This window comes from Brachyistius frenatus, unplaced genomic scaffold (genome assembly GCF_029030835.1).
Source record: "Brachyistius frenatus isolate BFR_SWC_R1_liver_20210118 unplaced genomic scaffold, ASM2903083v1 Contig_227, whole genome shotgun sequence".
Lineage (NCBI taxonomy): Eukaryota > Metazoa > Chordata > Actinopteri > Embiotocidae > Brachyistius > Brachyistius frenatus.
Window position 1 is genome coordinate 532,778 of NW_027210826.1, and position 13,098 is coordinate 545,875.

The following is a 13,098-nucleotide window of genomic DNA, read 5'->3' on the forward strand; positions in this document are numbered from 1 at the left end:
TATGGAAATTAAAATAATCTGATTATACAAGTTTGTGACTCAATAATTTACATTCACGTAATTCTGCGCGGACAAAGGCGTTGGATCTTTTTGATCTTTCAAAGTGGATTAAAAATACCTATTTGGTCATTTTCTGTATTTTTACAACACGTGGTGTGATTTTTGTTTTAAAACACCCAGCGTTATGTTCCTGTGAGGACGCCCAGGCGTGGTTGTTGACGGATTCAGGTCAGCTGAGGTTGAAGTCTCACCTGCGGCTCACTGCACCTTTTAAGGGCATTTCTGTTCACTGGCAGTTCACTGGAGCGTCTGTTTGACCTCTGACCTCCAGCACCAGCTGCATTCTTGTTGCTCAAAACAGTTTCATGTGAAAACCGCACTTTGGTCCGGTTTCACTTTCTTGTTTTTGAGTTTTGTTTTATACTCTTGAGTTTTCTATCTTGAACCTTTTGGCTGTTAGTTCATTGTTAGACGAGTGAGACTCTTTTATTGGATTTATCCGGGAAAGCGGAGGGAGTTATTGATATTTGTCTATATTTTGGGGGGGGCATTGATTTGTTGCCGTGTCTAAATGCTGGATTTAAGATGATGGATTTATAAAACAGATATTTCACTCTATGATTGTATCTGGTAGTTAAAAAGCTGTGGCGGTGGACGGCGGTTTAGCCTGATGAACGGGAGCTGCCTGTAATTAAAAATGACATGATCGTCATCAGTTGCAGACTTATTACTATATTTAATATAAGCACTATTTAAAAAAAATAAGGTTATTGCAAATATTTTGAATCCATATGGTTAGAAGAGGCATATGCAGCACAAAAAAAGTTGTTTCCCCCCCCCCCCGAGAAATATCACATCTCTACTTGTTTTGAGAGACAGCCTTAAAAAATAAATGTGTTTGAAATTTTAGATATTACAAAAGAAAAACAAAATCAGTTCAGTGTCATTTTTTTTTTTATCACATGAAGTGAAATTAAGAGCTTAGTTTCAGTCAAATAATCTTCACCAGGGACCTAATGATCAACAAAGCCATTAGCAAACACACCTCTCTCGACTTCCTCTCGACTGACTCAATAAAATCTAAAACGATCATCGGCGGGTTGCATGAAAAAGTCCAACTAACCGTGTAAAACAAGGTTGATATTGATTGTAAACGGGAAACTGTCTCAGACTTTGTGGCACAGCTTTAGGCCTCAAAACGTCCCTGCGTGGAGGTATGTATTTATTTATTTTTTCTACAGCGTGACCGACGGGGCCGCACGCAAACGCGACGCAGTGAAGTATCCAGCAGACTCCGGTGTCGCCCTGCAGCTCAGATAGGGGAGGAATCCGAGCGTCCCAACCGGCAGCTGAAGAAGTCGGTCGGTTTGCCAACGGCGCTTCTTCCATCGGTACAACAAAACCTGCCACGGGATACGTTCTCCGCCACAGGCTGTTGAAACACTCCCCCTGTTTACAAGTGTTGCATCTGACGCTCCCAACTGATCTGGATAATTTAAAAAAAATGAAAATAATAAAAAAAATGAAAAAAAAAACAGGCTGAACAGCAGGAGCTGCAGACGGCGTGTCGCCTACGATCTGTCTCGCACGTGACCGTTTCATTTAATCTGCTGAAAAGGAGCTGATACTTGAAATAAGAGATCATCCTCTTCTGCTCGTAAAGAAGTTGTTTGTTTTTTTTTAAAGATAAAATGCAGCTGCAATCTGTTTAACACGTGAAACCATTTGCTCATTAACCAGAACTAAAGTGAGCATCATACCGATGTGAAATGGGTCTCAAAATGATCCACTTATCTGCTACAGATATGCGAAAATTACATTTAAGAGGTGCATCTGTTGTTTTTAAAAAGCAGAATAATCTTCCACCCCCCACACTCCCCAGTTTAAATATTTGTATTACTAATGAGTGCACTGGGTGTGTTTTGTTTACAAAACAATGCTGGAACCAGGAAATATCTAATGTAAATAATAATTAAGGATTTATACAATCGTTGAAAAAAAAGTATTCTTTAAAAATGTAAAAGAACAGTTCATGTTTCGTTTTGTCAATCACGTTTTCTTCTCCGAGCCGGGGTTGCCAGAGAAACCTTTGTCATGTGCTTCTTTAATGATTAGTGCCATCTTACAAAACCCACACAAAGCTCATGACATCAGTCACGTCGCAGGTCGTGGCGGCACCTTGACTGTAAGTACATTTTCATGATCAGCAAGTACTATTTTAGTCCTCTTTAGGGCTTTATTTTTAGTCCACTGCTGTATCACACTTACTTAAGTAGCATATCAGAATACTTGCCCCGCCTCTAAAAATAAAGGGGTTAAAGGGTTAAATGACCTTTAATGACCTGCAGTGCTGGCCCCCCGGCCCCCCCCGCCGCCTGTAAAAGGCCCCATTAAACTATCTCTATTGTTCACACTCGCTTCTTTTGCTCATTTTCATCTCAGACTGGGCCTTTTATGGTTGTTGTTTTTTGTTTTTTTTTCTTTTCTTTCCAAGCCATGACTCTTCATGCACTTTCCTGAAGTTATTTTTGGCGGAGAACGGAAAACAGACCGTTTCGAGATTTCGCCGCTATTATTAACTCACTTTACGGCGAGCTCCGCCAGCGGAGTCGCTACTTCAGCAGAGATAACTGACGGGACGTGTGGAGCCAATGTGGCTGGCTGTCCGCGGCTCGTCCTGCCTCCCGCTCTGCTCGGCTGATGCAACTCAAGAGGAGGATGTCACTTCAGGGTTTTTTTTCTCTTTTTTTTTTTTTTTTGTCCTTTCCTGTGTGAAAGCAGTTTTTAGTTTTTTTGTTTGTTTGTTTTTTATTTATTTATTTTTTCTTCCTGACTCGCCGGTATTCATAAAACAAATAAAGACAGGAATGAAGTGTTCCTTTACTCTGTCTGATATCAGCTCATCGGACCCTCCAGCTCGCTCTCTGTAGTTTTCCTCTGGGTGTGCTGCTCGCCCTTTGCGTGTCAAAACTTATCGCCAGTTCAAGTGACGCTCCACCCAAAGTCTTGTCAGGGTTGTCGAAAGCTCAGCTTTTTTTTTTTTTTTTTTTTTTTTTTTATTATTTATTTTTTTTAGACCTTTTTGTTTCTCGGTGACCTGCAGCTTGAATTCAGTTCATGGAGTGAGTTCAGACGGTTTACAGTGGAAAGTTTGCAGAAACAACCTCCGCAGCGTGATGCTCTCCTCCTCTGTCCACCTCTATGATTAGCACCGTACACTCTACTTAGACCAGAAGGGTGTGGACGTTATCTGGATCATGTTGTTATTTGCTGCTCGAAGTCTGCCGAGAGCAATTTCACTATGTAACCGACAATGAAATGGGGGGGGGAAGGGGGGGGATAATGTTTATTTTCGATCTGATGGTTGACACAACCAATGAAAAAGAATTCATTTGAATCCTATAAACAAGACGAAATTGAGTTTTCCTTTACAAAAACTATAAAGTTCACGCAACTGGTTGTATTTTACAATATATCTTGTAACAGTGTGACCAGAACTAATAACCACTTTCACTTACAGTTATAAACAATTTTAAATTCATGGATGAGCCAATCAGCAGTGAATTTGTAAATTCACTGGTTAATCAATTGGTGGTTAATCAATGGTCGTGGGATGGGGAAGGGGTGGAGCATAGGTTGGAGCGGGGGATGGAGAAGGGGGTGGAGCATAGGTTGGAGCGGGGGATGGAGAAGGGGGTGGAGCATAGGTTGGAGCGGGGGGATGGAGAAGGGGGTGGAGCGGGGGATGGAGAAGGGGTGGAGCATAGGTTGGAGCGGGGGTTGGAGAAGGGGTTGGAGAAGGTGTGGAGCAGAGGTTGGAGCGGGGGTTGGAGAAGGGGTGGAGCACGGGATGGAGCGGGGGATGGAGAAGGGGGTGGAGCAGAGGTTGGAGCGGGGGATGGAGAAGGGGTGGAGCAGAGGTTGGAGCGGGAGATGGAGAAGCGGTTGGAGCGGGGGATGGAGCAGAGGTTGGAGCGGGGGTTGGAGAAGGGGTTGGAGCGGGGGATGAAGAATGGGGTGGAGCAGAGGTTGGAGCGGGGGATGGAGAAGGGGTTGGAGCGGGGGATGGAGAAGGGGGTGGAGCAGAGGTTGGAGCGGGGGATGGAGAAGGGGTGGAGCAGGGGATGGAGACGGGGGTGGAGCAGAGGTTGGAGCGGGGGATGGAGAAGGGGTGGAGCAGAGGTTGGAGCGGGAGATGGAGCAGAGGTTGGAGCGGGAGATGGAAAAGGGGTTGGAGCGCGGGATGGAGAAGGGGTTGGAGCAGAGGTTGGAGCAGGGGACGGAGAAGGGGTTGGAGCGGGGGATGGAGCAGAGGTTGGAGCGGGGGATGGAGAAGGGGTTGGAGCGGGGGATGGAGCAGAGGTTGGAGCGGGGGATGGAGAAGGGGTTGGAGCGGGGGATGGAGAAGAGGGTGGGGAGGGGGTTGGAGAAGGGGTTGGAGCGGGGGTTGGAGAAGGGGTTGGAGTGGGGGATGGAGAAGGGGGTGGAGCAGAGGTTGGAGAGGGGGATGGAGCAGAGGTTGGAGCGGGGGACGGAGCGGGGGATGGAGGGTTGTGGGAACCGCAAGTAAACAAGGGGGAAGGCATTTTGGTCAATTTGCTAACAAGGGGGACAGCACCCCCGCCCCCCCCACCCCCCCCCCTCGATGTCCATTGTCCTCGTGTCTTTCTTCCTATCAGAAGTTATCTGCGTGGCAGTTTTGTTGTTTTCCAGCCGACAGAAGAGGAAGAAACAGCGGTTTCCACGCCGCTCATGTGTTTCACCGTGAAGAGCTCTGGCTGCGGACGCAACACGCGAACTGCATTTCACCAACTGAAGGCTCCACGAAACGAATGCAAGTCAACGTTAACGTCCTCAGAAGCAACGCTGGATTACCAACCGGGGAAGTGCTGCAGGGAGGCCCAGACCCCCGGAGCTACCGAAGACCCCGAGTTTTCTCTTTATCATTCGAGTCTTCATCATTTGTGCCGCTTGTCGGTGTCAGGTTCTCCATCGTAGAGGTTCAGGCTTCAGTTTTAGGACCTTTAGTTTGGTTTACAATAAGCTCATTTGTTATAAAGTCAATCAGTTTCACGTAATGAGCGCGCAGAAAACCTCAGGCACGACTGGATTATCCCCGATAGACGGAGTGTAAATCCGCAAGCAACAATTGTTTTCGTTATCTTTTTTTTTAAGCAACTGATTCATGTTTGATTCAATTAATCCATTTAAAAGTAACTATAATTTCCTGCAGTCCTGATGAACATATTCAAATGTTTGTTTTTTTTTTTTTTGTATCTGAACAACAATTAAAAACTCTCATTTTGAGTATAAACTCACAGAATATTGGAGAAAAAAAAAAATGTTCACACTCGATGTGCTTTTTAGCAAACCAAATCTTTTAAGGTCGATTAACTTGAAGCGAGTAAACTTTAGATGGAGAACCCGCGGCAACGGCCAACAGCCGGCGGAGATACCGAAAACCGGCCGAGAGGCCTCGTATGTGTTTACCGGTCTGGGTGTTACAGCTCCAAAACAAGAATTTGGAAAACGAGTCCCAAAAAAACAGAGGAAGAAATTAACACATTTGAGCGGCTAAAAGTCTCGAGTGACAAAATTCATCGTTGGGTTTCAAGTTTTGGATGCAGATTTTGCACCTTTTTTAAAAAAAAAAAAAAAAATTGTTTATCTTTAACTTCACTTTAATGTGGGAATTAACGAAGTACTTGTATTTGTATTTGTACTTTTTGAAGTAATTTTTTTTTTATATATATACTTAATACATCCACAACATTACAGGAGAAAATATTCCACTGGGATTATCTGACAAACGAGTTACTTTGAAGATTAAGATTTTAAAAACATTATGAACTTATATAAATACGGCTTGTGTTATACCTTAAGTAATACCACCAGCATTATTTAATTAGCCTGAATCAGTGCTTTACATAAAGAAAAAAAACAAACAAACATGCAAGTCCGACAGGCCGTTTTGCTTGAGTAGGAGGTATTTTTGCTTTGATGCTTTTGAAGTAATTATCGCTGATAATATTTTTCATACTTTTACTTACGTGCCATATTAATGCACCGGGAGTTAAAGGGGACAAATTCACATCATGAATTAGAACAAATTATCACCTCACTTTTTGTTCCTCCTCGCTGCTGGAATCCCTCAAGCAAAGTAGGCATTTTTGATCGTGGCGTTTTAAAGCCACAGGAAGTGATCACTGACTAAGGTCGAGCTCAAAACAGGCGCTAGCATTTTTCCAGAACTACTTTTGCAGCGTACACTGCTCATTACTCAATAGGTCTTCGGCGGCGACAACAACACGAGGTCGTTGACCTCCGCTGTCCGCTCGGAGGACAGAATTGTGCAACGCAGACAGTAAACATTAGCCAGATTACGCAAAGACGCAGCAGAAGAAAAGGCCTTGGCGCATTGTTGTGAGAGATGAATCTAAGTTATCTCCTAAATGGGACATTTTGTTCGCGATACTTCCTTCACGAACAAACAAAGACGCTCTTGTTTCTATCACTTTATCGTAATCTTTAAACTACAGGTTTACAGCACGTTGTGGGGACTTGCTATTCGTCCCGATGAGGAAGTTAAGTCCCCGCAAACTGTAAACACTTATGTTCGCACAACGTAAGTAACACAAACACGCACGCACACACACACAGTACTGAACACCTCGTGCGCTTCAGTAGGCCTGTAGAATAAGTTAATAAGAAATTTAAGTACCCCAGTTTCAAACAAACAATGTTAGATTCAGCGGGGAACAAATAGTCCTTTATAACCCCGAAAGTACCTGAATCTTCATCTATACGCAGATTAATATAAAGTTCCTGGTTTCTTTTTCGTGCCTCAGTTTTCCTGCACTTTTCAAAGTAAAGGACGAACCACTTCAAGGATGACTTGTCAACAAATCCCATGAAAAAGCCCCAAACTGAAAGCGTTACTCCGTCTCCCGATTGGTTAGACGGTAACTATGAAAGCACCTCGTTAAAACATTTTAATTTTTTTTAATTTTTTTTTTTTTTTTACAAATGCTCAGGAATTTTTAAAGTAACTGGAAGCACATTTTTATGAAAATGTTACTGAAACAGCAGCGGACTATTTTCAGCAGGGGATTAATCCACATTTGACACTGCAGCGAGTCTTTGGGGAAGCGGGATGGTGTGTGTCGGACTGAGTCAAAATAAACTACAGTTTGTGTTTTCATGGTAATGAAGGGACGTGTGCAACAGCGTGCGTTCATTGACTGATTATAATCAGGACAACGGTGGAGCGCGATGCCACAGAGGAATGAGGCATATCAAGATCTGATCTCAAATGAAGCTCCTTCATCGTGGATGTAACGGTAGATTGAGCAAAAATAAACCTGTAGGGCTTCAGTTTGGTTTGTTAGGGACAAAATTAACTTCTTGTAGTCAATAAAGTTACTCACCCCATACACATTTGGTCTCGTGCCAATATTTGAAAAGGTTAGGTGCATATTTAGGTCAACAATTAAGGATTTCTGTGAGCTTACTTGCACTGTGCGGTTATTCAGGAAGATAAACTATCCAGTTCCAGTTTCAGACAGCAGATTAGGAGACCGCTAAAGACATGAAATAGTGCTGATGTAACACACTGGAAAGAAGAAAAAAAACATAGGAAGGGAGCGGTGGAGGACACCTTATCAGTGTTGTGATGTCAGAACAGTACAGGTGTGTCCTTGTATTTTTTGGGAATGGAAAAATCGAGGGTACCATGTTGTTCCCGTGTCCTGCTTCTCTGCGGCTTTTTCCGCATGGATTTTAAGCAGGTGTTTCTGTTTTTTCAGCTGGGGTGGGAGTGTGTGTGTGTGTGTGGGGGTGGGTGGCGGGGGGTGGGGGGGGTTTCTGGAGGCTTTGCCAAAGCCTTTGTTTGTAGTGACTGTAAACAGTTCTGGTTGGTTAGCCAATCAACCAAGAAACAGAATGACTGCAGTGGGTAGCAATTAACCTCAGAGAGATGCAAAACAACCCCCCAAAAGACTCACAAAACACAAAAAGGTGCAAAACAATGACCACAAAGAAATAGATAACCAACAGAAAGGGATAGAAAACATCAAACTACCTCGGAGATACCCGAAAAATATGCGCATAAAACACAAAACAATGGCCCCAGAGCAACAGGGGACAGACCACATAGAAATGCAAAACAACTTCACAAAACTATCCAAATGTCACACAAAAAAACCAACAAAAAACAACAACAACTCCAAATAGGCACAAAATCACACTAAAACAACCACAGGTAGTTGAAAATACCCCCCCCAAAAAATACCAAAAAGTATTATAGAAGGTCGCCCACTAACAGCTCTCCCTACAAGTTTTAAATATTCTTCTGGGGCCGTGTGTCATTTATTAATAGGTTGTACCTTTCCCCTCGGCTCCATTTGTCGCTTCCAGCTGTGTTACTGACGCAGAACATTTCGCACTGAAGCGCGGCTCGGCCTGTCTTACTTTCGGAGTTGAAAACACGGCAGGCGGTTGGAAAAGCAGCGAGATTGTTGAGATCATAAAAACCGCGAGAGCAAGAGTGAGAACGTGAAGCGTAAATAATCAGGGAATGGACGTGGAAAAGAAGTTACAAGTTGAAAGTGACAATTCTCGGTGTAAGAAGTAAAAAAATTTTTTTTAAAATTAAAAAAAAAGATTCCTGTTCAGAGACCCACAGACTTCCACAATAAATTTGACATCAGGTATGACAGGAAATACCTGCTCGCGTTTCCTGCTTGCCAACATGTGATTAAACCGGGATTAGATGAAACAAACTGAGACATGAATCTGCAGACGGTAACTCAGCTGCAGAATCTGCCCGGTTAGCATTCTCGTGACGGTGTTTTGGTATGTGTTTTATTATGTCGTGCGTTTTAGACTTTCAGCCGACGCCCGTGCTCAGAGGAGTGTGCATCTTTTAGGAATCCAAGTCAGCCTGAACCGCCAGACGGTCGGAGGTCAAAGGTCAGAGTGCTCCGATGAAAACAATTTCTGAAGTTGTCTTGTCACAAATTTCTTCCAAAAGAGAGAACAGAACATCTTAAAATGAACTTTTTATTTTACGTTGTGAGATAAAACAAAAAACAAAACAAAAACGGAGTATCAAGCCATTAAAAAGTCAGATCGGTTTATTCGACGCCCTTCTTTCGCTGCTTGTGTCGCTGCTGGATATTTCAGTTACACTTCATTCTCTGCCGTAAAGAATATCTGATTTAAGTCTGATTTTATTCCATTATTTCATCTTGATTTCTCCATTCAAAGCACTTTTTTTTTTTAACTTTTATTTTGAAAAATATATATCCAAAAAAGTATTAAAAGTACAGTATTTTTTTTTTTAACAAATTGTGACTTTTGTTATTACAGACATCATTCGTTATTTGTTTAAACTGCAGCTTTCACTTATTTATGTAAACTTAAGTTAGTTGGCAAAAACTTGAATGAACTTTTACATCTGCTTACAATTGCAATTTACCAGAAAGTATGTCGATAGTTTGTCACTATAAAAAATGTTTAAAAAAAAATTTATGGTTTGAGTTAAAGAACAGAGATCATATTGCTGGTTTGAGATGCTCAGGATCAAAAACATAACATCCGGGCCTTTTTTTTGTCTGGAGCTCATGGCTTTTCTTCCCCGTTATGGGTCCGGTGGAGGGAAACGGGAGGGTGAGGCCCAAAGTAATGGGAGGTGGTGACAGCCGGGTTTCCTAATTTCACTCTCATGAGGTTTATGGAGCCTGTTGTTCCAACCGCTGACCCAAATATCAGATTTTTTTTTTTTTTTTTTTTTTTATCCAAATCTCCTCAGCATGAGGCTGAAGTTGCGGTTCAGCGTGTCTTTTTGTGCAGCTCATTGAAACTGGAACGAACCAAACATTGAAAAACGTGAGAGATAACACTCAGCTTTTCAGCCTGTGAACGCTTTTTGAGTTGTGCGGCGATTTCACGTCATTTTTAAGCAAAACTTCCGGTGATTCTTTGTTTCAGCTTTTAAAATATGAGAATTTTCTGATTTTCTTCAATGACTGCAAAGTGGGTTTTTGGGTTTTTAGACTGTCGATGCTGCCTTAGGAAACTGTGTTGGACATTTTCTAACTACTTTCTAAAACATTAACTTAATAGAACAAGAAATTAGCAGCAACAGCAGCAAAGATTTGTAGCATTTATAGTATTCACCAGTGACAACTACCGATTACGAGCATAAAAGATAAACAAAGCATGAATAAATTGCTGAGTAACAATCAATAAAGCACTTACTAACATGGTTGTGCCTTATAAGGAAGTTTATTTGTATGTTTAGATGATTGTTAAATTCTGGGTAAATGAATTAGTTAGTCCAGGACATGCCTTTAACATGAATGCAGGGCGGCCCCATTGACGAATGTCTCTCTTCAGGTTAAGACAAATCCAACACAACTTTACTTTGTGAGAAAAGAGTGAAATATGGTCATCACTATTCCCTGAAACCCAAAGATAATAAATCAAATTCCTGTGTTTTTTTTTCTAAATTTGGAGTTTACAATTTAAAAAAAAAAAAAAACCCTGTCAAACTCCAAAGTTTTTCACAACTCAAGAAGCTGATCTCAAGACAATTTGGGGCAAAAGGAACTTGTTGCCGTGCAGGTTTCCAAGTACCGGTTGGTTTCTGGGTTTTCGACTTTTAGTTTTGCCGAGGACGGATCAAAGGTGTCGTGAAAACTTCCACTCATTGTGTTATTTAGTTGTTAATGTTTTATGACTATTATGCAAAGTTTACAGCGGTGTAATCATATTCCAACAAAGTGTGCGCATGCTTAGAAAACAGGAAACCCGGCAGCTGGACTCGGATGTTGGTCTGTTTATGTAACATTTGCCTGTTTTTGAGGAAAAAAAAAAAGCCACATTTAGTCCTGTTCAGCGGAGCCTTTGCCCAGTCATGCCTTTTTTTTTTTTTTGTTGGGGGGGGGGGAATAAAGCAGGAGAGGAGGGAGGTGGAGTCACGTGGGTTAGTGACAGCCCGTACTGCGCCTTTTGATTGGGCGTTCGGCCTTTTGGGCCGTCCCCTGCGATAGGCTGTCCTTGGTGACGTCACGGCGATCAGCTGTTGGAGCTCCACAACAACAACAAAAGAAGGCGCAGTCGGGGGACCGAGGAGGAAACGGACTGAAAGAAAAAAAAAAAAAAAAACGCTTAAACCGCACCGTGACTCCCGATGTTCAGTCCATAAATTAGCGTGTTTTATATTTTATTTCTTCCGCGAAGAAACCTCAAGTTTTTCTATTTTTCGAAAAGTAACGCATCTACCTCAGTTTTAAGGAATTTAATCGCGATTTGAACTCGTTTACATCTCCCCCCCCCTTTCCTTCTGCCGCAGGTGAGTTTCTTTGTTTTCTTCTCGGTGAACGTTAACGGCACTTCAGCCTCTTATTTTTGATGCTGATTATCATTTCCATCTGCATTGCAGTTGCGACACTTTCCACTTTAAAAAAAAAAAAAAACACCAAAAAAACAAGACAAGTATCAAGAAGCTACGTTGAGTCAGTAAACGGTAACAATGCATTTTTTTTTATTTTTTTATTCGGCTGACTCGGTAACGTTAGCGCAGTCTCGCCGGTCTTTATTAAGCCATCTGCAGCTGCGTTTGCGTCGCAAAACTTAAAAGTGATTTACCTGGACTCGGGAGAGGTTATTGCTTTATTCTGGCAATTATTTCATCACTTATTTTCGGAGATAAAAGTTAAGCAGGCAAGCCAGGCTACGCGGTCCAGCCCTGCCAGTGTAGAATTACAGCCTCCTCCCCTTCCCCTTGTTTAACCGTCCGACAACCACAAGGCTGCTGCTGCTGCTCCACATTATTTACCCGACCAGTTTATTTCCACCCTACGGGACCGACTGGAGAATCGCATTTTAAGACCGAACGGGCTGGCCGATTAATCGACCCCGGTCCATCGACATGCAACTTAATCGAGAACAGTGGACGTATATCGTCATTTATCGAGTCATGGAGATTTGCTGCTTTTGTCATCTTGAGCTCAGGAGAAGTTACGGTGGACATGTTAAAAAAACTATTTTCAGACAAAAGAATCCAAGAATGAAAAGGTTTTTTTGTTGTTTTTTGCGCCCCTCCCCCGGTAGATCAATCAATAAGGCATATAATTGTTAGTAGGACATTAATAAAACTATTTTCACGATGTTGTGAACATGTTATAGACAAATTGCAATTATAATAGTTTTGCAAGTTTTACAACATGTAAGGCCAATAAAAACCCGATGCGATTCACAAAGCGTGCTCCACTTACTGTAATTTATAGTTTGAGTTTTAATGTGGTAGACTGTAAAACAAACAAACAAACAAACAAACAAACAAAAATCCCAATTTGCGTGTAATATAGGTTTTAACCTCCTCGACGTCCCGGATTATGGGACATCTAGTGATGTCTATTCCTAATCCTGCAGCCTTCATACAGCAGAGACATCAGATTTAAAGATTTTGGGTGTCCTACATAGGATACCTCTTTTGCAGTCTGTTTATTTACACTCGAATTAATAACTAATGCGGGATTTGATTAAATAGATGCATCTATTTCAACAGCCATGACTCAGTGACCCATTTAACGACATTAATCGCCCACGGGGAGCTTTTCTTTGTGTTTGGTGATTATTTTAATGAGAAGACTACAATCGTGTTTGGTATTTATCCCCTGAAATGTCTCGTCAGGGAGGAGGAGGGCGGATAGTGGAGGAGAAACAGGTGCAGCAGATTATCAGCCCGCTGTTGTCGGTGTGTCAATCAGGCAGTTGAAACCTCTTCTCCCGTTTTCTGCTCGTCACAGCTGCTCGATGTTTACAGAGGCGGGGTGTAAAAAAAGAAGAGCGCTTTCCTATTTTGTTCCTCCTTACATAAAGTGTGAACGACAGCCGAGAAATACGAGCTGGCACGAGAGGATTTAAACGCACCACAGCCGACGGCGATGCGCGTTCACGTGTAGGTAGAAAAAAAAAAAAAAAAAAAAAAACGGAGATTCGTGTCGTCGTCTGCCGATGAGGCGTTCAAGACCGTTTGGTTTGAGGAGACGTGTTTGTGTCTAACTCTAGTGGTGATTACAAACGGTAATT

General features: G+C 42.4%; 1 protein-coding gene across 1 annotated transcript; it reads right to left on the reverse strand.

Annotated features, from left to right (window-relative positions):
* Nucleotides 1-3,595: 3,595 nt before the first annotated feature.
* On the reverse strand, nt 3,596-4,586 carry LOC138633599 (uncharacterized). Its single transcript, XM_069719946.1, is given in 3 exon segments — nt 3,596-4,117; nt 4,120-4,184; nt 4,187-4,586. Coding segments are annotated over 3 exon segments (987 nt in total).
* Between the last annotated feature and the right edge of the window lie 8,512 nt (nt 4,587-13,098).